This window comes from Thrips palmi, unplaced genomic scaffold, assembly GCF_012932325.1.
Source record: "Thrips palmi isolate BJ-2018 unplaced genomic scaffold, TpBJ-2018v1 HiC_scaffold_19, whole genome shotgun sequence".
Taxonomy (NCBI): Eukaryota; Metazoa; Arthropoda; class Insecta; order Thysanoptera; family Thripidae; genus Thrips; species Thrips palmi.
In genome coordinates this window covers 5389697-5414176 of record NW_023144628.1, presented here as the reverse complement: position 1 = coordinate 5414176, position 24480 = coordinate 5389697, and the positions used below count along the sequence as shown (strand labels likewise).

Here is a 24480-nt window from a genome sequence, read left to right as displayed (position 1 = left end):
GAGGGGAAGGAGGGGAGGGGAGAGAGGCGCGGAGGACGAGCGTGTTTACTTCTGTCTTCTGAATCGATCGCACTCTTCATAAAACTGCGGTTTTGTCAATCACTGTGAAAGTATGGATCCACTCTCGCTGCTTGCTGTCCATATGGACAGTGCTCGAGTTCCATCGAGGTCAGACAAAGTCTACAAAGAAGAATGTATTTTCTCCTTCGATTCGCCAGTAAGTCAGACCGCCCGGTGAGGCCTTGTTAGGTTATGACGAAATAATTGTCACTTAATTAGCCTTTTCGCGATCTAAACAGCACTTGGTATCGATTTGAACGGCTATCAGTCACCTAGATTTTTCACCATATACGTCTAATTCATATGTACATTAATTAGAGGAAGCACTTATTTTGCTATGTCATGTACTTTTGAATGAATCATATTTCATAATTCCATTGAAATGACATACAGACCTGATGGCTTGAAATCTTTTATTTCTTCTCCTCATGACAAAAACAACTTCATTGTCTATCGTAGACACAGTGTGTAATTTCATGTTGTTTTTTAACAGGTTACTCCCACTGGCTTGTACGTCTGTCTTCAGAGTTTTCTTGGTTTTGGCAAGGACTTTGTACTACCTTACAGCCAGCAGACTGGTCGGCATCTTTTTCTTCATTTACAACGGGAAAAAATACCTGTGAGTTTTGGTCTGATTTAAAGACTTTCCTTATTAAATTCAAACAGCCTGCTTAATTTCTGTTTTCAATTTTTAGATACCTGTGGATCAACAAGGTGATGGCCCCGAGAAAAAGATCACCCGCCTTGCTATTGGCGTTGATGGTGGCTTTGATCCAGATTCTGGTCGTAAGAAGTTTGACATTAAAGACCATCAGCAAATAGTCATATTACCTGAATTTGTGACTATTCCTTGGCCTAATGATGATCTCCCTGATAAGGTATGACTTCACATCAATGAAGTGTCAAATGTTTCCCGATGATATTTTGAGAAAGACTGCAAATCAAATTTGTTCTCCAGATCAAGGCATCAGTGAATGGCATTCTTGAAGCCCAGTCAGTTACAGAAGCTGCTGAACTTGAATCATTGACAGGCACATGGGATGGAGAAGTGAGAGTCCCTTCAAAGTGAGTTCAATAATATTAAGTTTGGTTTTCTTTTGTAATGCCTTGCATTTTTAAACATATATACTATAATTTCACCATCAAATTTTTCTTCAGGCATGCTTCAAATTTGGTCCAGTTGGATAATGGCCGAAAAATTCCTCCTAGTGGTTGGAAATGTGAAAAATGTGATCTTGACACAAACTTGTGGCTTAATCTTACTGATGGGTCAATATTGTGTGGCCGTAAATTCTTTGATGGTTCTGGTGGCAATGATCATGCTGTGGAACATTACCGGACTTCGGGTGAGTTGCTCATCTATAGCTTATCCTACTATGATCAACATTGTGGAACAAGCTCTGCTGAGTACATCAACATGTATCTTCTTCAGGATATCCACTTGCTGTGAAATTGGGCACTATAACCAAGGATGGGAAAGCTGATGTTTTCAGCTATGATGAAGATGATATGGTTGAAGATCCCCACTTGAAAGAGCACTTGGCTCACTGGGGTATCAATATTGCTAACATGGAAAAGGTAAAAAATGCATGTGGTGGGCATAGTATTTTTAATTTTCCTGACACATCTTTAACAATTTTCTGCCTTGTATTACAGACTGAGAAATCCATGTTGGAGTTGGAGCTCTCTCTTAATCAGAAAATGGGAGAATGGTTTACGCTTCAGGAGTCAGGCAGCCAATTAAGGCCTCTCTATGGACCTGGCTATACTGGTTTGGCTAACTTGGGTAACTCTTGTTATCTTAATAGTGTCATGCAAGTCATGTTCGCCATTCCTGATTTTGTGGAGAGGTGTGTGGTTCTGTGTGGTTGCACTATTTATATTGTTTCAATCATTTTGGTTAGCTTGTTTGCATATTTTAAGTTTCCCTTTAAATTTCAGGTTTGTGGATGAAGCACCCATTATCTTTCATAACATCCCTGCAGATCCGTCTTCCGATTTCAATCTTCAGATGTAAGCTGATATTTTGGAAGTTGATATTATTGGTGCAGATCATGTTCACTAATCATCCTGTTTCCCCTCCATCCCCCCAAAAATTAGGGCCAAATTGGGAACTGGAATACTATCTGGTAAATATTCCAAGGCTCCCCCAGAAGATTCCAAGGATACTGAGCAGGAAGGCATATCTCCTGTCATGTTCAAAAACCTCATTGGGAGAAACTCTGATTTTGCAACAAAGAGGCAACAGGATGCTCAGGAATTTTTCCTTCATTTGGTCAACACTCTAGAGGTAATACAAATTAACATCATCCATTTCTATACTGTGGCTTTTGTGCGATTGTAACTAATGTGTACATTTTCACTTTTTCTTTTGTTAAAATATTAGCGAAACTGTAGGAATTCCAGGAATCCTGCAGACTGTTTCAAATTTCGTGTGGAGGAACGGTATGAATGCTCAGAGTCCAAGAAAGTTCAGTACCAGCATCGAGCAGAATACAGTTTGCCTTTGCCTATTCCTCTGGAAGCAGCCACCAACAAGGAGGAAGTGGCAGCATATGAAAAGAGCAAGAAAGATGCTGAGGAGAAGGGTGTGAAATTGTAAGTACATGCCTCCACACCTTTTCAACCTTTCTCGCACCTTGATAGGAAATTGAATGATGCTTGTCCGTTATTGCAGAGACAATGTCCCCATTGTGCGCCCGCGGATCAAGTTATCTTCCTGCCTTGATTCCTTCACCCAGAGCGAGAGCATCAATGGATTTTTCAGCACAGCCTGTCAGGCCAAAGTCACAGCCAACAAGTAAGTTGCATTATTTCCCTTCCGTGCTGTCAGTGTGCTCCCTCCCGACAACCTCCAACCAATATCTTTTGCCCGCAGGACAACGCGGCTCGCCACCTTTCCCGACTACCTCCTGATCCACCTCAAGAAGTTCACCATCCAGGAGGACTGGACCCCCAAGAAGCTGGACGTGGCCGTGGAGGTGCCTGACGAGCTGGACCTGAGCGCGCTCCGCGGGCTGGGCATGCAGGCCGGCGAGGAGGCGCTGCCCGAGCACAGCGCGCCCCCGCCAGCGCCCGTGTACGACGAGTCCCTCGTGTCCCAGCTCCTGGAGATGGGCTTCCCCCGGCCCGCCTGCGAGAAGGCGCTGTACTTCACCAACAACACGAGCATGGAGGCGGCCACCAACTGGATCATGGAGCACATCGGCGACCCCGACCTGAGCGACCCGTTCGTCCCGCCCGGCCACGCCCCCGCTGCAGGTGCGACCTCAAGCCCGGCGGCGGCAGCACGCGACTCTCGCGGCGGAACTAAGCGCGCTTACGGTGGACCTCCCTCTGGTTGCAGGCAAGGACGGCTTCGTGGCCAACGAGGAGAGCGTGGCGCAGCTCATGAACCTGGGCTTCTCCCAGGCGCACGCCGTCAAGGCCCTCAAGGCGACGGACAACGCCCTGGACCGCGCCGCCGACTGGGTCTTCAGCCACCCTGAGGAGCTCGACGACGACATGGCCTCCGGCAGCGGCCAGTCGGCAGAGCCCGAGTTCCGGGACGGCAGCTCGCGTAAGTATCCGTCCCAGGCCACCGAGGCCCTCGTACTGTACAGTGCACTGGGCGAGGGCCTCCTTGGCCGTGATTTTGACCGGACGCGCCGATGTTTTGCAGAGTACCGCCTGGCCGCCCTCATCTCGCACATGGGGACCTCCACCATGGTGGGCCACTATGTGTGCCACATCCGCCGTGACGGCCAGTGGGTCATCTACAACGACAACAAGGTGGCCGTGTCCGAGAACCCGCCCAAGGAGCTGGGCTACCTTTACCTATACGAGCGAGTCAAGTCAAACTAAATGTGATGTTTCAGCGTAACCGGCCGCCCGGCGCCGGCTTTTGTTTTCCTGTATAGTTTGTGCATTTACAAAACAAAACCTCCCCTTTCTATTTTCTGTACTATCAGTTTCGTTCATTGTGTTCCCATTCTTTGCCTCTGTCTTGACATACCAAGTGAGACATGGACTGTATTTTGTGAAGTGGAGACCGTTTTTAATTAATACATTTGTAAATAATAAATAAAATAGTGCCTAAATTAAGCTGCTGGTCGATTCTTCTTGTCGCACCTGTCGTCCTCGCCATTTCGTTGGCGGACCGTCGGGGACTTCCCCGGCGCAGAGGTCATCGCCACCAACTGCACTAGCCACACATGTTCTTGACGCAGGTCTGCGGGTACTTGACGCCCTCGATGAGCATGTCGGCCAGGGGCTCCAGGCCCTTGCAGCAGCCCGCCAGCGGCCCCACGAAGCAGTAGACGAAGAAGCAGAAGCAGGACACGGGCCACGAGATGAAGACGAACACGAGGAACCACAGGATGCACGTGCAGGGGTTGCAGGCCATGGCGACCGCTGCGCTGCAGAAAGGGGCGTCGTTGGAGTGCCGCCGCTCAGTGGGCCAGAAGACCGGCGGAGGCGTCCGAAATCGTGTGACCCTACCAATGGACTCCTCGTTCGGGGAGCAATCCATTGGTGGGGTCACTCGTTCGATTCGAGTCCTGCTCAGCGACTCTGGAGCTCGAAACGCGTCTAGTCTTTTGGCCGCCCCCACCGGTCTTCTGGCCCACTGTGCAGCTATTGACAGTGGCGTGGCGTCGCCGCGGTTCGCCGCCATTCCCTTACGTAACAGAGGACCCCGGCGGTCCGAAGTAACGTGGGGCTTGCCGCTTGCGGTGGCGGTGGGGAGTCGGGCGAGTCGGGCCTGGACGTCAACTGACCGCAGGGCACCGCAGGGCCGCGTTTATGTAATAAGGACGACAATGGGGCACGTTTCCATGGCGACCGCTCTGCTGCCCCGCCGTCGGGAGTGGTGAGGGCCAGAGCGAGACGGCAGGCGTGAAGGGCACAAATGAGTTGAGCGGCGCTCGAATCCTGGATTATGCAGACTGATTCCGAGAGTCGTTTTCGTCGCTCTGCCTGAGAAGGACAGCGCGACAAAAACGACTCTCGGAATCGTTCTGCTGTGCGTGGCTGCATGGCGGGCCGGCGCCGCGGTGCTAGGCCACGCGTCGGCCACGTGTGCTGCGCGTGCTGCCTGCCCGGCCCGCTGCAGGCGCTAGACTTGCCTTAAGAGGCCAGACCACCAGGCGCGTCGGAACGTCAAAAAAGTGGGGGGCCAAGGTATTGCAGGTTGCCTACCTCACACCGGGGCAGCTCAAAAACTGGGGGGGTCAGCTGACCCGGTGCTTCCGACGCCACTGCAGACCACGAATGATCTTATGCCGTTTCGGGCCTGGTAACTGGGCGCCTCTGCGCGTAGAGTCGCAGGGCTGCCTATCCGAGACCACACCCTGTGCAGCTCTACTACTGCGCTATTCAAAACGGCCATTGGGATCCCGACGGCGATTCGGTGGGCCGCGGCGTGTTTTGGTTTGCAGTGGCGTGGCGTGGCGCGCGTCTGGCTTTGGCAGTGCAGGCCAGGCCTCTTTGAGTCCCACTGTTAATAATTCCGACTGAGGCGAGATAGGTTTGACAGAGAGACTCCAGCCAAACTTGCTCTCCTCCCCGCCGCCTCTGCGACGTGACGCCTCAAGAATTCCGGCGCAGCCTCCCCGCTCCAGCCCGCTCCAGCTCCAGCAGACTGGTTCCGAGAGTCGTTTTCGTCGCTCTGTCTCTCTCGCACCTAGACGGGACGCCCCATGAGTGCAAGAGAGACGGGCGACTCTCGGAATCAGTCTGCAGCACTTGGCGGCAGTTCCGGCGACTCGTCTCGGGCGCGCCGCTAGCGCCGCTCTGCCGTGCAACTTGTTACTGCGTATACGCAGTACGCGCCACGCGCTATACGCACGCACCGTGTCTGCGAGTACCCACTCAGCCGGCGCCAATCGACTTGGTCAACCTTTCAACGGCGCGGGGCGGTGCGGCGCGGGGAGGGCCAGGCATTCCCTTTGAGGCGGCACAGGCGGCACGGCAAGCAGAGGAGGTGGCTGAGGCAGTAATTAATTCTGCCGTCAGGGAGCGCCACGAGTAGAGCGCCTCGGTACACAAGTTAGGGCGTCACTGGAGCGTCGCCGGCGAGGTCGCGTCGACACGCGCATAACGCCGCCAGGCCGCCGGGCCGCCACTCACTCGGCACGCCGCCGAAGCAGGCAGAGCGCGGAGCAGGCGAAGCCCCCCGTCAATTTGGACGGCATTCGAGCGGAGAGCGCAGACACACGGCGGGCCTCCCGCTGCATCGCGGCGAGGGACGCGGCCGCGGCACGGTGGGCAGGGCACAGGGCCCCCTAGATGGGGCTCGTTATATGAGCCCAAGTAGGTTCGGAGGCCACGGCGCAGAGCAACTTTTTCCACGTCATCGCCGCCAGGGGCCAGGCAGGGGCCGGGCAGGGGCCAGAGGGCTGTACGAGGCGCCTTACGGTGGGCGAATCGGTAAATCACGGACGGTTACGAGCTCCAGTTAATCGTTAAATTAACTAACGCATGGCTCGAACGTGCATGAACCCGCCAGCCACGGGCCATTCGGCACGCGCAAGCGCAGAGGCGGGCAGGCGAGCGCAATTGGAGGATTCCGGACGCACAGGGGCCGCTCACGGAACCGGCCGCGGAGGTGGGCAGCACAGCCCGATGGCTCGATGCCCAAAGTAGGTTCGGAGGCCACGGCGCGAGCACTTTTCCCGTCTCGCCGCCAGGGGCCAGGCAGGGGCGGCAGGGCGCGGGCGGCCAGGCTTACGAGCGCCGCGGTGGGCGAAGCGGTCAACATCCCGGACGTGTTACGAGCTCCAGAGTCGCTAAATGGAACTCGAATCTAACGTGTGACCCCACCAATGGATTGCTCTACGAACGAGGAATCCATTGGTGGGGTCACACGTTCGGTTCGAGTCCCATTTAGCGACTCCGGAGCTCTAAACGCGTCTGGAGTTTTGGCCGACCGCGCCGGTCTTCTGGCCCACTGTGAGCGCGCGGGCGGCGGGCCCTACTACGCCACTGTACGTTCCCTCACCGCCGATTGCACCGCGGATTAATGGCGGCAACCTTTCTAGAGGTCGACTGCGGCGCGCCGGATGACCTCCTCAATGACGACCTCGTCGAGGTCCTCGTCGTGTCCGTGTCCGTCGCGGAGGTGGAGCCGGCGAGTGCGGTCCGGGCGCCGCCGCGGCGCGGGCCGGGCACCCTCGCCTGGCGGTCGGCACACTGGTCCGGCCGATGACGACAGCGCGTTCCTGACCGCGTCAAAAGTATTTCTCGTCCTTCCCGTGACGCGTTAGGGTAAGGGTGCGTCCACCAAAACAATGCGCTCTCCTCTCTCCATCCCTTGCCGCTAACGCCCCGGCCCAAAGCAACCCTACTCGGGCTGCAGCGGACCCGGGCCCAGGGCAGCCCAGGGCAGCCCAGGGCCGTACCGGTCGAACTCGCCAACCCACCCCCTGCCCCCGGCCCGCCCCCGGCAGCCCCACCCCTCGCCTCCCTCCTAGCCTCTCGCCTCCCCCCGCCGACTCTACTCGAATCGGCTCGGCTTGCTTCGCGTTGCTTCGCGCGGCACGGCACGGCGCACGGCCCAGCCATGCCGTGCCGCCGCCTAGCGTAGCCTAGCCGAGTCGCAGCGCGGCCGCGCCGAGCCGAGCCGGGCCGAGGGAGGGGTGGGGAGCGAAGGGAAGGGCTGCTCCGCCGCGCCCGGCCCGCGCCGCCGCCACCCGCCCATGTCAGTGGTGCTCCAGACACCGTGCCGCGCGGAGCCGAGAGCGCAGTCCGAGCGCCGCCACCCTGCGACCCAGCGACGACGAGCGTGACCGCGCCGCGCAGCTTCACTCTGCCGCCACGCCCGTGACCAGCTGCCGTGACACGCACTGCGTCGCCGTGACGAGCACGTCACGCGCGTGCCACGAGTGCCGGCCTGTGACTACACCGTGCTGACAGTGCGCCGCGAGTGTTTGTGTGTGCGTGTGTGTGTGGATACTTCGGTTGCCAGTGATTTCGGATACTATGAAGACGCCGCAGTGGCAGTGAAGGAGGAACCGTCGCTCGCCGAGATTTTAAAGGTGACTAATAAGACACCGGTCACGACAACAACATCATCATCATCAACAACAAAAACCATCACAGCGTCAGCAGCAACAACAACCGCGCCGCGTCGCCCGGCGGCCGGCACGCCGCTTAAGACGTGTCTGTGCCGGTGTCTGAACGTTGTCTCTCTCTGTGCTCTCTGCCGGTGTACGTGAACGTTGTCTCTGTGCGCTTTGTAAGGGGGCCCGTCTCTCAAACAATCCATGTTCATACGGGAGAATCAATCCAGCCCAAATCACTATTGTAGCCTTAAACCTGCTGTGAAAAGGTATAAACGTGGCCCAGTCCAACTCAATCTGCCAGACCAAACAAGCCGTGTGCTACACGAAAATTCGAAGTGAGGACTCTCTGGTTGTCTGTGTCTGGCTGTGCTTCGGACATTCTCTCGCATTCTCGGTGGGGGCGGTGCGGCAGCCCCATCTTTCCCGCGTCTTCCGCGCGCTGAGCATTGTTGACAGGGATTGGCGCCAAGAGTCTTGGTCGGTCGGACGGGGTCGGACGTTGCGGCGCCGCGTTCGTCGGACTTGTTCAGTCTTGTCGCAGCTGCTAATTCATAAAAGATGCGAGAGGGGCGTGTGGGGACAGCTCGGGACAGCCAGCCAAGCCGGCGGCTTCGCCCCGAAACAAACTAGACAGCCTCTAGAGTGACGTGACGACTCCTGGTCATTCCCGGCGTCCTGGCGGCGTCCTGGCGGCGTCCTGGCGGCGTCCTGGCGGGCGAGGCGCAACGAGATGATTGCGGCGCGACTCGCGACTCGTGCAACGAGCCAATTGTGTGCAACATATGGCGTGGCGCAGCGCGGCGGCTGCATGATGAGTTAATGGATTCACAGACGGCGGCCTGGGGCTTGGGGCCCTGCCGGGTGGGCCGCGGGGGCGGTGCAGGGGTCTCCCGCGAGCGGCCTACTCGTCGCATAGTGCGAATGCAACAACCCTGGATTGTGCTGACGGTTCCGGTGAGACTCTACTCTCGCCGGTGTCCAGTGGCCCAGACTTCTGGGCGTGTAATAAGCCCTCGCGGGACTCTAGTCCAACGCTCATGATGGTATCAGTCGATTCCTCGTTTGAAGGGCCATCCATTGGGGACCCTCATATGTTTGATTGGAGATCTGGGATCAAAACGCGTCCGGCGGTGGGCGCGTCGAGTCCTATCTGCCTCCTAAACAGGTCTTCTGGCCCGCTGCACGCCGGCCGGCTATGCTCTGTCCCGGCGGGAAATTCAAAACAAAAACAAGAGACGGATGTCGTGCTCTTCGTCGCAGTCACCACGCTGCTGCCCATTCACGAGCTAAGCGGACTGGACGTCTCGCGCTAGCCTCGCCTCAGCAGGCTGTCGCCGCTGTCTCTCTCGCACTCCCCACGAGTGTGACGTACAGGTGCGAGAGAGACAGAGCGACGGAAACAACTTTCAGCCTGCTGCTGGGGGCCCACGAGTGCACCTGGGCGGGCTCTAGGCGGGCTAGGCTGGGCGGGGTGCCCGGAGACGCCCCAGTCCGTGCCTCAGCGACCAACGCCCAAACGGCAAAGCCCTCCTGGGAGTCCTGGGCGGGGCGCGCGGTGCGCTCGGTGCATGCGGTGGCGCAGGCGCGGCTGAGGAAGCGATAACGGATTAGCGGGGATAACAGAAAGAGGCGGAAAAGAGGCTCAATTTATTCATCGGCGAGTAAACATTTGCGCTGCCGGCGGGACACCGCGTCGTCGTCGTCGTCCTGGGACGCCGTAATCCCTCAGCTGCGCTCCCCGGCCGCCACATGACCCTGGTCGGCCTGGCCGTGGTCGCCCTGGCCGGCCGGAGGGGCGCAACGCAGAGCGGCTATCTCGAGCACGGCTTATCGTTTCGTAGCTTTTTATCTCGCTCTGGCCGGGGAGTCTGTTTTCCCCCTCTTTTATGTGAGCTGCTCGGCCCTGCTCCGCCACTATCTGGCAAGTTTTCCATGCGGGAGCAGCGGCGAAGCGGCGTGCCACCAGAAAATTGATAATGAGATATGGGCGGGGCTGCCAGCCCCGCGCTTCCAGTCTGACACGGCCCGGATCATCCGACGGGCACCTTTCGACTCTCGGCGGCGGTCGCGCCACACCGCGCCACACCGCGCCACGCCCCCGAGAGTCCTTCCTCACGTCCAGAATTGAGTAGCTCAGCACTCCGGCCCGTAAAGGCGGACAATGGGTGTGCGGTGACCCCTCCCCTCTCTCCCCCCTCCCCCTCCCCCCTTCCCCATCTCCTCTCTCCCTCCGCTCCGTCGTCGCCTTCCTGGACCGCGCTGCTCCGAAATACTCGAGGACGTTCAGCGGCGCGCAAAGAAAGGGGCGAGTGTTCCGGAGTGTTCCCGGCGCGACGCGCGCGACGTGCCGGTGCTGCGCTGGCTGCCCAGCAGAGTGATTCCGAGCGTCGTTTTCGTCGCTCCGCCTCTCTCGCACCTCCACGGGGCGCCCCGTCAGTGCGAGAGAGCGACGAAAACGGCTCTCGGAATCACTCTGCTGCTGGCTGCCGCGGCCCGCGACGTGTGACGAGCTGGCGCGACGCGGCGAACAAAAGAGCGTTTCCCATTCCTTTCCTACTCTTATTTTTGTTTTTCTCACTTTTTGGGTGGGAAACGCTTGGCCGTGACCGCGGCAACGCATGGCAGCGCCAACTTGGCGGACATTTAATTTTGTGACGGAGAACCGCACCGAGTTCCCGGGGTGGCCGGTTTTGGGGAATCCCACCCAAACCTGGCAAAAGTTCCCCCGGGGGTCTTTAACGGGCTCCTCCCCCCCCAGGCTGATTGAGAGGGGGGGGGGTGCAAGACCGTTGGACGCACCCCGCCGGATCCGGTAGGGGCGTTTTCCCGGAGGTCGCCCGCCCCCCTGCTGGCTCCCGGAAGGGGTGCATGGTATCACGGGCTGAACCACCGAGGGGTTTTTGGTTTCTCCCGCAGTTTACAGGACCTCCCTGAAAATGGTGGGAACAGTCTCATCCCCGTGCTGGCGGCCCCCCAGGATGCGCACCAGCTGCCCCGGGAGAGCGTCCCGGGTCGTTTACGCTTTTTTTCCGTCCCAGAAGAGTACACCCAAATCGGGGCGCATACTTGAAAGCTTGCAAACGAAAGTGCTTTGGAAACGTAATATTCACCAGCTTTGTATTGCAAACACCTTCGCGATTTTTTTGTTTGCATTCTACACACCAAATTACTACTATGAAGGTTTTTCTGCGCGCCGATGCAAGAAATTAAACATGCACTTCGTAACGCACGAATTTGTGCGCGACAATGCACGATTTTCTGCATACTCACGCACGAAATCGTTTCTTGTCGCGCACAAATACGTGCGTTACGAAGTGCATGTTTAATTTCGTGCATTGGCGCGCAGAAAAAACTACATAGTAATTAAGTGTGAGGCTTTCGTTTTACCGTGTGGTGAGAAGTGCTGTTAAAACCCGTCAAATATGCAAATTTGGGGGTGGTTTCATCCCGTGATAAAGTAACTCCCCGTCTTTGGGGGGTGGTTTTATCCCGTGATAGATGCACCCCCCTGAGCCAGCTAGGGGGTGGTTCTACCACGGGATAGAACCACTCCCCAGGACCAGCAGGGGGGTGACTTTACCTCGGTATAAAACCACCCCTTCTCAGGAGTCAGCCAAGGGCGGTGGTTTTATCCCGCGGTTAAGTCACCCCCGGTTCTTTTACCGGGGGGGTGGATCTATTGCCGTACACCGGCGCTGCGCCGCGCCGCTGTTTACGGGAACCCGAACGGCCGAAATCCGTCGCTCGCTAAATTTGGTTATCCCCTCTGCGGGCTCATTCTGAACGGCGCTCCGTCTCTCTCGCACTCGCGAGGCGTGGGGGGGGGGGGGTGCGAGGGAGACGGCGTTCGGACGCAGCCGCCGGCATGGCCGGCACGCCGCGCTCCGCGGACGGTCGCCGCGCCGCCGCGCTGCATCGGTGCATTCCCTGCTGATTTATGGATGGCTGCATGGCTGGATCGGGCCCGCTGCAGACCGATTCCGAGAGTCGTTTTCGTCGCTCTGTCTCTCTCGCACCGATACAGGACGCTCCATGAGTGCAAGAAGGACGGAGCGACGAAAACGAGTCTCGGAGTCAGTCCGCTGCTGGCGGCCGGCGGACGCGGGACAGGGCAGGGCGACGGGACCAGCTGCACCGCGCGCGCCCAGCAGACTCATTCCGAGAGTCGTTTACGTCGCTCTGTCCCTCTCGCACCTCTACGGGGCGCCCTGCGAGTGCGAGAGAGACAGCCACGGGACGGACAGCGGACCGCCCCGCCGCGCGGAAAGCGCTCCTCGCTGATGCGGTTTGAAAAATTACTTTCCGAATGTAACTAACCCGTCCCCGCTGGAATGATGCATCGGCTCGCAACACGCCGCCGGGGCGCGGCGGGGCGCGGCGGTGGCCCCGCGGGGGCCCTGGGGGCCCTCTCCTATTCCACCTGCTGTTTTATGTGCGGTCGTGGTCCGGGACGCCCGGACGGTCCGGCCCGGCCAAGCCTCCCCTCGCGTTGCACTCGCCTCCGCCTTCGCCTCCCACTATTTTTATTTCCATTCCCATGTTTCGGCTCCATTAACCTTTCTGTCCGGCTCGTTCGCGAGATGGGGAATATCCCTGGGCGTGACAAACGGCGCGGCGCGCGTGATGCGCCGTCTCTCTCGCACTCGCGGGGCTAGGGCCGTAGGCGGCCGCGGGGGTGCGAGAGAGACGGAGCGCTGCGCGGCGCCCCCCGCCGGCTCGTGTTCTCATTAGGCCGGCCGAGGCGTGACTGCCGCCGCGTGACACGAGGGAGGAAAGAGAGAGAGAGGGGAGTGTTTGATTTTGGGCGCGCGGGAATGCGGCGTGCGGCTCGTTGCGGACTGACTGACTGACTGGCTGCTGGCTGGCTGGCTGGCTGGCTGGCTGACTGACAGCGCGGCTGAGAAATGACAGCGACATTTGTCGCGCTGTCGCCACCACCAAGGGCTCTGCAGGGCGCGGGGCGCGCGTCGATACCGTACGTAGTGCTACACCGAGTCCGCCGGCCCCGCCGCGCCCCGCCCCGCCCAGCGAGGTGACTAGAGTGTGCTGGCGTGCGCGCGTCAAAGCATAAATCGCAGGCAGGGGTGATAGAGAAAAAGAGAGAGAGAGAGAGAGAAAAGGTGAGGCAAAGAAAAAGAGGATGAGGAATCGTAAATGGGCGATATGAGTTCAAAGCCCCGCGATGTAGTAGCATTAGTAGTAGTCCCATGCAGTGGCCGAGCCGTAAAGAGTATACGCGACGACTCACTCACACACGGGCACACTCTCACACACGCACACACACGCGCACGCACGGGCCACGGCTGCAGTTTTATAGTATTAGTGCTGAGATCAGTGCCCTGGTGGAGACTGCCGCGGGACTTTTAATGCATCGTGAAGCGGGCTTAAGTCGCCACGCCCATGAGCCCAGCCCGGCCGAGAGCCCGGCCCCGCCCGGCCCCCCGCCGAGCAGAGTGGATCCGAGAATCCCAGACGATGGATTCGAAACGACGGCCTGGCCTCCGCCCTGCATGCTGGAGGACTGGCTGCCACGACGCCGCCAGGCCACTTTCGAATTTCCTTCTTTTGTTATTGAAAATGAGATGGCGGTAATGACACTGAAAAATGTCTCATTGTGAACCATAACCGTATGCGACGCTCGACACAATCGGCATGCGGAAAAACGATGCGTCATTTCATCGTTAGTTTGAGAACAGTGTGGCGACGACAGCCTGCAAGTTTGGGTGTGATTCACCGTCGTGCTGGTTGCTTGCGCGCGCCACTGTAGTTTGAGAGTGGACGCCTCTCGCTCTGCAGGCTCTGCATCGCCTTGCCCGCCGGCGGACAGATGTACGGATGGCGGTGCTCCAGTTGCTCGTCGACCCCTCGGGCGGGGCGGGGCGGGGCGGGGTGGGGCGGGGCGGGTTGGGGCGGGGCGGCGCGGGGTGTGGTGGGGTGGCGCGCTGCACCCTTTTGCTCCAAGCCGCGGTCGCCGCGCGCCGCGATTACGCCGCGCTGTATCCCTGTCGGGTCTGCCGGCTCGGCGCGCGACCACGGCCTCGCGCCTCGCGCCTCGGCTGCACCCCTGCCCTGCTTTGCGACACGGTCATGTGTTTATGCTGCTCCCCCTCCGCCACTCCGTCATTATGGCCGAGGTGTTTATGTAGTTTCGGCGGCTCGACTTGCGACACGGCGACCGACCCCGCGAACCCGCCCCGCCCCGCCCCGCCCCGCCCCGCCCCGCCTCGCCCCACCTCGCCCCACCCCGCCCCACCCCGCGTCCTGAGTGGATTGAAATGACTTGGCAACGAGTTTCGCAATCCGCCGCGCGACCCGGCGTCGCTCGCTGCAGAAAGGCATCGGGGCGGCGGTCGCGGGTTCGAATCCCCCTTGCCGCAGGGAAACGCTATCTCGGCGGAAATGCCGACTTGAGGAGGAATCTGTACGATCTCTTAAACGGCGACGCCACAAGCGCGGTGCATAGAACAAAAAGTTGGTTTCGAAATTGGATTTCCGCCTCGTCCTGCGCGTACCGCTCTGAGCGCGCACCGTTCTCACTGGCGAATGGGCTCCTCAAAGCCGAACCGCGCACCACTCCACTCTCTGTCTCTCTGTCGCCGCGGCCGAGCGTTTTGACTGGCCCGCGAAGCGCTGCCCGCCGAGGGCTCCAATTTATCGTGGACCGTATTGTGGGAACGGGGGGCCCGGCCGCCTAAAGGACGCCGGACCGAAGGACCGGAGGCCGAAGGGCGGATTAGGCCGGGCCCTTTGGAGCCCTTTGGAGGGCCGTGCAATGGGAGGTGTGGCCGAGTCAATGAACCGCGGCATCTCTTTGGCGAGTGTCACTGTGGTGCAGCTGACTGACGTGGCCAGCGACTTGTAACGGCCGCGTGTGAGTGAGTGAGTGACCCTTTGGTGTGTGTGTGTGTGTGTGTGTGTGTGAGTGTGAGTGTGATAAGTCGCCCTGGGCCTTATAATGCTTGATGGCCCCTTGGCAGCTCTGGTCTATTGACTTGGGACCGTCTCGTCTCGTCCCGTGGAGGTCTGGAGAACACGTGGTGTGTGTGTGTGTGTGTGAGTGTCCGTCCATGTGTTCATGTGTGTGTGTGTGTGTCCGATAAGGCCCTGCATGGTACGTGTGTTCCCACGCCGTCGAGTGCAGCGTCGCAGCGTCCCCCGAACGTGCCTCTGCCAAATATCCTGTGGCCGCGTGCCCTCCCCCCCCTCTCTCTTTCTAGTTTATTTGTTCCTTTTCTTGGTCGGTGATTGCTGCTGCCACTGGAGGCACGGCCCAGTGGCTGGCTTTTTGTCTTTTCGCTTTTTGTTGGCAGAAGTTGGTCATGAGGCCGCGTGACGCGACAGCCGTCTCCCCTATTCTTGCTCCCTGTCGCAGGTTCGAATCCCATCTCTTCCGCTTTTTCACAGGGTCCGGAAGGGTGGACTTAATTTGGGCGATGCAACACGACTTTAACATATTTGACGGTGGACTAATATGGAAGAAACCCACTGCGGGACCAAAAGCAGGTCGCTGTTTTGTTTCATCTCCTCTAGTTTTGTCATCTCGCGTTGCTGTGGGTTGGACCGCTGCTGCGTGGTCCTGCAGAAAGGAGGGGCAGCCGCCTTGGTGGTGGGGTGGCGGCCGGCGGGGCTGGCGGCACTGGCGTCTTGCGGCCAGATTAGAGCGCGAGGGTGGCTGCGGACCGGATGGCGGCCGCCGGAAGTGGACTCTCTCTCTCTCTCTCTCTCTCTCTCTCTCTCTCTCTCTCTCTCTCTCTCTCTCTCTCTCTCTCTCTCTCTCTCTCTCTCTCTCTCTCCAGCAGCGATTGACTGGGCTGACGTGTTACGTGTTTAGTGCACGGCTAACAAGGCGCCGGCCGCGACGCCCCGACGCGCCGCCTCATGATGGACGGCCGGTGTAATCGTTTGTTTTTATTTATATTTTATTTGTGTTGCGCGTGCTGCAGGTATGTGGCCGCGCCACGCCGCGCTGTGGGGACGCATCGCCCATTACGGGGCCGGTAAGTCATCCTGTATATTTATAAATCGGTTCCCCGACACGCGGCCCGCCCGAGCAGCCAGGCAGGCAGGCAGGCAGCCAGCCAGGCAGGCCGCGCCGGGTCCGCCTTTATTTTATTCTTCCTGCGGGAACGCTTTTCCCCCCGAAAGCGAGGGGGGCCTTTTAATATTCCCGGGGCGATGAATAATCAATTGACTTGACTTGTCTGCTCGAGTTATATTGGCCCGCGTCCGTTCGCGCCGCGAGGCCCGTCCAGGCCCGCACCGAGGCCCGCACCGAGGCCGGCCGGAAGAGCGGGAAATGCGTGCGCCAGGTGGACACCCTAGACCGCCGGGCCAGTTGGACACTCTAGAACTCCGGGCCAGATGGACACCCTACGTGTTTTGAGCTCCGCGATTCGCCGCTCCGAGCGAATCCAGTCCCGTCATGCGTGCTTTGATCCGCCGGCCGACCGGAAAAGCAAAAGCGCCGTGCGCGGGTGTTCGAACCCGCGGACTGGCCCGCCGGCCGGCACACGTCGTAAACAAGCGGGGGGCGTAACTCTGGGTAACGGGCGCGGCCGACTGGCGTGGCATAGCGTGGCGGGGCCGCGGGACCCTTGAGGTCTAATCCCGCATACGTTATACGGGCCAGCCAGCCAGCCAGCCAGCCAGCCAGCCAGCCAGCCAGCTAGCCGGCGAGCGGCAAGCCCCGGAATGACTGCAGGTTTGACATAAATACGCGACGTCCCCTAATCCGGCTGCCGGTCGGGGATCCCGCCGGATTTTTGCAGCGCGCGGCTGCCTTCGTCCCGCCTCGCCTTTGCGTTCGGCCGTTCGGCCCGGCCCGAAGTTTATGCGCCATCTCGGAGTCCCTCCTCGGGATGGGGACCATTTGGGGGAGGGAAGGTTTTGTGGCCGCGCTAGCCGCGCTGTGCAAATGCCCTCCGCAGCACTGGAGGCGCGGGCGGCAGCCTGGAGGCAGCCTGGAGGCAGCGGCATGGTGGTCGGAGTCGATGGACCCGCCCCTCTCCCGCCAGCCGAGTCTGGAGCCCCCGAGTGATGCGATGATGAATTATCTGAAATCCGGGCCCGGCCCTTTCACGGACGGCGTCGATTCCTCTCCCCCCCCCTCCCCTCCCGTGACTCTGCCGGGAACAACGCTCGGAATATTGCCGCACCGAGATGGACGTGTTAATATTGTACACTCTGCCTACCCCTCGGCCCTGGGCCCGGGGAACGCAGGGAACCGAAAGCGAAGGGGAGGGGGAAAGGGTTTGGAGGGGGGGGGCGGTAATTTGGCGCGCAATATGACTGGCCTCGCTGTTTTGTTCCCCGCGGAGATGGCGAGCTCCAATTTGCACATCGTGAACGCCCTTGATCGCTCGAGGATGAAGGGAACAATGAGAGAATTCGGGAGGGAAGGGGAGGGGGGAGGGGGTTAGGACCGGCGCGGCAGGGCGCGCGGTGGGTGCAGGTGTACACTGTCGACCGCGCGCGCTTTGCAACAGGTAAAAAAAATAAATTACAAATTGGTCGCCGTGGGCCGGATGAAGTTGGCGATTGTGGGGGCGAGATTTTATCCTTAACCTGTAGTTTTATTCACTTTAACTGCAATTATGTAATGTATTTAAATCAATTAAAGTGAAGAAAAAGTCTAAAAATCAAGTTATTATTGCAAAAAAGAGCCATATTTTTCTAGTTTGGTCTTAACTACAGATCCTACTGCGGCAAGAATTTTCCCGAAAGTCACTGAAAAGCGAGCTTGCCTTTGACAGGGTCCCCGCCGGTGAATCGTCTGGGCTAGGGTTCAAGAGATCCCATACGACAGCTGGTCTGGTCTGATGCACCTCAACAGCGCACCTTCTCAAACGCCTAGCCTGACGCATCTTTTATTTTAAAAAATATGCCTCTTGTCGGTGATTAGGGTAATTTTATAACGGCTTCGGGGGAAAAGTGATGCGACGCTTTATTTACGTGTACTCGGGCAGGGCGCAGGCCGCGCAGGCCGCGACGCCGCAATAACTACTTGAAATTTAATTTGTGGGCGGATGGGCGCTTTAGTGTCTGGGTGAATACGTTTAATATGGAACAGAACGGGCGGCAGCTCGGCCCCTCCCGCCTGTGCCTTCTCTGTCTCTCTCTCTCTCTTGCACTCGCGGGCGGCGACCCGCGAGGGGTGCGAGAGAGACAGAGCAGCGCCTAGGAGGCCCACTGGGCTGTGACGACAGTTTATCTGACCGGGAGGGGACTTTGGTGGTGTGGGGGGGATTGGCCTGTTCTGAGGACGAGGGCCACTCGAGGACAAGGAGGCTAAGCCCCCCTCCGTCTTGGTCCCGGCCAGGTCACCTGCCCGTCATAAGGGGAAAGGTTGATCAGAGTGAGTGAGTGTGTGTGTGTGTGTGTGTGTGAGTGAGTGAGTGAGTGAGTGAGTGAGTGAGTGAGTGAGTGAGTGAGTGAGAGAGAGAGAGAGAGAGAGAGAGAGAGAGAGAGGGGGGGGACTGCGAGGACGTGCTTCCGGTGCGATGGAGGCGTGCGATTGCCTATCGGTACGTGCAAGTGCGCGTCTTGCGCGAGATGACTGCGCCGCGATTAGCACGTCTAATGAAAGGCGCGCCAGTATTTCATCCCTGCCGCACTCTTCTTCTCCTCCTTCTTCTTCGTCTCTTCCTCCTCGTTATGCGTTTTATTTATTTACTTACTTATTTCCTCCCTTTTTTCCCCCCGGTGGGAACTCGCCGAGCCAGACGAAGCGGTATGGACGGGGCGAGGAAACGCGTTCCCGCCGGTACTGCGTCGGGGTGCGGGACGCAGCCATGGGGAGCGAAGGTGAGGGTGAGAGAGAGAGAGGCAGACAGGCGGGGTTTGCGAGAACTCGCGGGGAAGAAAAGACAAGGAGAGAGATTGGTATGATTGATCGGCTCTTATAGGTATGGGGGCGATTTCAAGGGGTGTGGGAAGGATGGGAAGTTTTCGCGATTCGGAGTGTGTGAGTGTGTAAAAGTGGGAGTGTGTGGGAGGGAGAAAGAGGGGCATTTTTGTGTGCGTCTATGTGTGTGTGTGACTTTTTGTTGTGTAATAGTTGCATGCCCTCCACGGCCGTGTCCTTGCCAGCATCGAGGCCAGCCAGAGAGGCGAGGCTGACATTGGCCCATATTCTTCCATAATACATATTCGCGGGATCGAGGACTCTGTTTCCCCCCCTCTCTCTCTCTCTCTCTCTCTGTCCGCCGCGCTCGCCCCGCCCCTTTCCCCGCGACGGCGGCGTCTCATTCAAGATTAAAAAGCGCGCTCATAAATCGGGGACGGCGCGGAGTAGAGGTGCGTCGGTTCGAATCCCATCAGCGTCACGTTAAAAATCCGCCCCCTCCCCCCCTCCCACCGCGCCGCCCCCGTCCCCGCGGCCTTCCCCGCGCCGGGCGTGCGGGGCGTGCGGGCGAGGACCAATATACACACTATATATACTGCAGCGATAAAGCGTGTCGCAATAAATAATGAAATACTGGGGAAGAAGACCCCGCGCCCCGCGACGCGCGAGTCTCACGCGCCTCACGCGTTCTGGGAAAAGAGCGGGGCGAAGGACGCCGCGTTTTGAAAATGACTTCATCCACACAGTCGCAGTCGGACCTGGCGGGACGGACGGACGGACAGACAGACAGACAGACAGGCGGGCGCACACGTACCGACGCGGGAAAAATAATGTAAATCGGGGGCGTTGGTTTCGAGGTGCGTCGTGGACCGGCAGCGCTGATGGACTTTACAGACAGAGACATACGTCGAGACATGAGTGAGAAAGTGGGCGCGCGTGTGGGTGTGTGTGTTTGTGAGTGTGTGAGTGTGTGTGTGTGAGAGAGAGAGAGGTGTCACGGTGGATACGGAGAGATTGGGAGAGGAACATGACGTACGAGTTAGTGGAAGACGGGCGGCCCCCCAGCGGCCCCTGCACGCCTGAATGAGAGTGCCGGCAGGGAAAGGAGGGGGAGGGGGAGGGGAAGGGGGGGGACGTCGCGGCGATAGACAAGCGGGCGCCAAGCCAAAGAATTGGAGGGCGGCGAGGCGGCAAGGCGGAAGGGTGTGGGGGTGGTTAGCATGACGGCTGGAGGGGCCTCGGGGAGAATTGGAAGGCGGACAGACGGACGGACGGGCAGGCAGACAGACATGCAGGCAGGCGGACAGACGGGGAGGGCGGACGGGCAGAGAATAATGTAAACTCTGTACTTTGAAACTGACCCCTCTCGACGCGAGGCGGGACCGCCGGGCCGGGCCGGCCGGGCCAAATGAGCCCCGCGTATATAATTTAGAGCGCCGCGCCTCCCCGCTCGTCGTGTTTCGTTTGTCCGGCAAAGGGCCGCGACGCGGACGCACTTCTTGTGCTCGGCCTGCTCGGCGGCAGCGTCAGAGTCCCCGCGGCGGCGTCCCCGCCATGCGGATTCCGAGAGTCGTTTGTCGGATGCGTGTCGCGCCCGCGGCCGGGCCTCCTGCTCACCCCTCTCTCCCTCGCACTTCTGGGGCGTCCCCGAGGGGCGCGAGAGAGACGGAGCGGCGGCTCCATGTGTTGGCGGGGCGGATTTACGTTCGAAAAAGAGGGGTGGGGGCGTGTGATGGACACGCGGCAGGTGGCGGTCGGCTGCAAGTCTCGACGCCGCGGGGCATTCGCGTGCCTGTGTGTGTGTGTGTGTGTGCGTGTGTGCGTCTGTGTGTGTGACCATTGTCCGGGCCGCAGAAACAAGCCCGCGGACGAGAGTTATAGTGTGCTGGCGGCGCTGGCCGCGCTCATGCACTGACTCACGGCGGACGACGGCGTCGTCTCGGCCCGGGGCGGGGCGTGGCGTTGCGTGGCGTGGCGTTGCTGCGTCGAGCAGCTCGGCGACGACGACCCGCCCGTATTTTTGTCCTCGCCTTCCCATTACACGAGTTGCATTCGCGGTCGTTGGCGGCGCCGTCAGTCGATTGGTGTTGCACAGTGGGCCAGAAGACCGGTGGAGGCGGCCAAAATCCCAAACGCGTTTTGAGCCCCAGAGTCGCTATATGGGCCCCATCAACGTGTGACCCCACCAATGGATGGCTCTCGGAACGAGGAATCCATTGGTGGGGTCACACGCCCGGTTCGAGTCCTGTTTAGCGACTCTGGAGCTCAAAACGCGTCTAGAGTTTTGGCCGCCTCCACCGGTCCTCTGGCCCACTGTGCGACGGTGCGGTGACGGCGGCGGCCTCCCAGGCCCAGGCCCAGGCCTCCCCGATGACGTGTGTGGCGGTGGGGTCGGCAGGTGCGTGGCGGCGGTGGCGGCCTGTCTCCCCTCTGACTCGGCCTGCTCCTCCCCGACGCTTTGCTCGCCGCCGTTAACGTCGTGTCGTCCTGGCGGCTCGGCCCCGCGACGCCCCTCCCCGCCCCGCCCCGCCCGACGCCCCGAAGACGACGACGCCCCCGACGACGACGCCCTGCCCCGGCGCCCTGCCCCTTTCCCCGAAAGCTACACTGCGCCGTCATGTCCCGTCCATCGTCCCCGTTGTCATGTTGATGGGCGTCGTTTGGGAGCACGTGTGTGTGCGCGTCGGTGTGCGCGAGTGTGCGTGTGGTCCCGCCCCCCTCCTTAGCCGCACAGAGACGTCCCGTTCGCAATGATGCTCGTCGAGATGATCGTTAGCCTCGGGGTGTTGTTCGCGGACGGTCGGGGACGGTCGGTCGGTTGGAAGGAAGTGGCGGCAGTGTGCCGGACCGTGTTTGGACGCGGCTTTATGAGCGAGAACGTTACTGTCCAGACGCGGCACGCGCGCCACTCGCGATGAGGGCGAACGCACCTCCACGGTACGCCCCATGAGTGCGAGAGAGACAGCGCGACGAAGACCAGTCTCGGGATCAGTCCGCTGGAGGAATACTTTGGGCGGCGAAGTGCAGCGGCGGGTGCTACACCGTCGGGTACCTCGTCTGCATCTCCTCGCCCTCGCCGCTCGCTCGCTCCGGATTTATCGTGTCCTGAGCCCGACCTAATGGCTCTATGATGAGCCCAGATTTACGGGCCGGCGGAGTCGAGTGGAGGGGGGCGTCCTGGCGAGGCGAGGCGAGGCGGCCGAGGCGAGCCCCGCCAAGGATCAGGCCGCGGCCCGCGACGCCCCGTAACTAATGACTGCGGGGCTGCGACCACCACACTGCCGCGCCGCCGAACTGCAGCAGCGCGGCAGCACAGTGGGCCAGAAGACCGGTGGAGGCGGCCAAAACTCTGGACGCGTTTTGAGCTCCAGAGTCGCTAAACAGGGCTCGAACCGAACGTGTGTGACCCCACCAAGGGATTGCCCGTCCCGACCGTCGTCGGCGTGCTTGCCGAGTGCCCCGAGAGTCCGGAGAAACGGCGTGCCGGGTGCCTGGCCCGCTCGCCCACAAAGAGCACAATGTGTCAATTGGAACTGTTGGATTGGCGGCTCCGTGTCCCGGCACGCCCCTACGCCCCTTTCCGGGCGCTCCGTCAACACCCCGCGAGTGTGCCGGTGTGTGTTTTTGTGTGTGCGTGTCCGTGTTTGTGTGTGCGTGAGCGTGCGTGCGTGTGCGCTTTAATCACCCGCACTGACCCTGCACCTTACCCTTTGTGCTGTCGCAACACGCCCCCGCCCCCCTCGCCTGGATCCGTCCTGGGCAGGCCAGGCAGGCCAGGCAGGCCATCCGGGATGTACCGCGGCGCCTGATTTATGCGTCGTGTCTGGGATGGATGGGGTGGCACACTCGTCGGGGCGGGGCGGGGTGGCGGCCCGCGGCGCGCATACGCTCGTCATTCAAGAGAGCAAGGGAAAGCAAGCGGCGGAGTTTTTGAGGGGAGAAAAGTCCGAAACTGACACGTCGAGCGCGGGGCTTGGCGGGGCTCGAGGCTCGCGGCGAGTGCACGCCACGCCCCGCCGCGCCAAGTCTGCAAGTTATGCATGCACTTTTTCTCTGACGCGCCGGCAGATGGAGCTTCATTTGTCGGCTCGGCGGGCTGGCCCGCTGGTGGCGCACTCAGGAAGCACTCCTTCTGGACCTGGATTTATTCATTCTCCTCGTCGTCCCCGTCGTCGTGTAGTGCTCCAGCTCTCTCTGCCCGCTTGTGTTGCCCGATGCCCTGTCTGCGCGGCGGGGAGTGCGCACCGAGCCGAGCCGAGCCGAGCCGAGCCGAGCCGAGCCGCGACGTCGTCGTTAGGCGGTAGTATGCAGATTGGCGGCTTGGCGGGTAATGGCGCGTGGGCGAGGCGACACGTGTTGCCGCGGCACGGCACGGCACGGCACGGCGCCGCCGTATTTTTATTTATCAATTTTATTAGCCATCGAGTGCGGCGATGAGAGGCGGAGATGAAAAGCAATCAAAAGTTTACACCTCATAAAGCGCTCGTGAAAACCGGCCAGGCAGGCGGCAAGGCAGGCAGGCAGGCAGCCAGGCCCCGGGCGGCAAATTTGAATTGACGGCGATGACCGGCTGCAGGCGTCGGCGTGATCGCCATGACGGTCATCGGCCTGCATGCACAGTGTAGTAGCACACCGGCCGCCGCGCGGACGGCGCGTCGCTTTAGCGCATCGCTTTAGCGCCCCGATGAATTGAAAACGGTGCTCCGGAATTGGATTATTTTGTTGTTACGGCGGGCGGGGCCGCGGGGGCGGGCGCGACGCGCGCGGACACGGCGCGCTTTTTGGGTCACCGTGCCACCGGGGGGTGCTTGGCGCTCGGCGGCCCGGACCGCACTGCCATCATGCCGCCGTGCGGGGCACCGGGACGCCGGGGCGGCGGGGCGGAGCGCGACGAGCATGTCGGCGGCCATGTCGCCGACGGGGACGCGACGCGCGCGGAAATAAACGGTGACACGGCCGGTAATGAAACGACGGGGCGGTGTCACGTGGAGGGGGAGGGGGAGGGGGGGGGGCGTCTTCCAGGGACGCCGTCAGACGGCGAGGCGCCGCACCGGCCCGGCGTTGGGGCAGGCCGGATCGGCCTGGCTGGCTGCCTGGCTGGCTGCGCTGATTGAATGAGAGGCGACGCCACGGTTTACGGTCCAGTGCCGTAATGTGGAAGTAGATTTTCCATTCATCGCGTCGTTGGCCACGCAGGCCTTGGCCGCCTTGGCCCCGCCTCGTTCTTTTCGGCCCCTTTTAATTCAGCAGCGCGGCCGCCCCGCCCCGCCCCGCCCCGCCCCGCCCCGCCCCGCCCCGCGTCCCGCCGCCTGGAAAATTAATAACAGCGTCGTCAGAATAACAGTTTTGATTCGGCCGCCCTCAGCCGCGCGCTTTTTGACTGACGGGGCCGCCGGTGTGTAAGTGCGTTAGTGTGTGCGTGATTATCGCTTTTATCACGGTGGTGCCGCGTCCCGAGGGAGTCCCGCGCCCCCGCGCCCCGCCTGGCCCTGCCCGCCCCCGCGCCGCGCCGTGGCGCCCGGTCCCCCCAAGACC

The 24480-nt window shown here is 60.3% G+C and overlaps 1 protein-coding gene across 1 annotated transcript; it reads left to right on the top strand.

Annotated features, from left to right (window-relative positions):
* The first annotated feature begins 17 nt into the window (after positions 1-17).
* LOC117646251 (ubiquitin carboxyl-terminal hydrolase 5) lies at positions 18-4143 on the top strand. Its single transcript, XM_034387086.1, has 14 exons — positions 18-217; positions 554-679; positions 756-938; positions 1019-1125; positions 1219-1406; positions 1493-1638; positions 1717-1910; positions 2002-2073; positions 2161-2350; positions 2447-2658; positions 2738-2860; positions 2939-3321; positions 3407-3619; positions 3722-4143. Exons 1-14 carry the CDS (start codon positions 113-115, stop codon positions 3901-3903), a joined length of 2424 nt encoding a protein of 807 aa, XP_034242977.1. The 5' UTR covers positions 18-112; the 3' UTR covers positions 3904-4143.
* Positions 4144-24480: the final 20337 nt, after the last annotated feature.

What these genes read in the sequence shown, in the direction of transcription:
- LOC117646251 (XM_034387086.1), top strand. Translation starts at nt 113, where the DNA reads ATGGATCCACTCTCGCTGCTTGCTGTCCATATGGACAGTGCTCGAGTT. An exon ending in GCCAAAGTCACAGCCAACAA is followed by an intron (nt 2,861 to 2,938) that starts GTAAGTTGCATT and finishes TTTTGCCCGCAG; the next exon opens with GACAACGCGGCTCGCCACCT. An exon ending in CGGCCACGCCCCCGCTGCAG is followed by an intron (nt 3,322 to 3,406) that starts GTGCGACCTCAA and finishes CTCTGGTTGCAG; the next exon opens with GCAAGGACGGCTTCGTGGCC.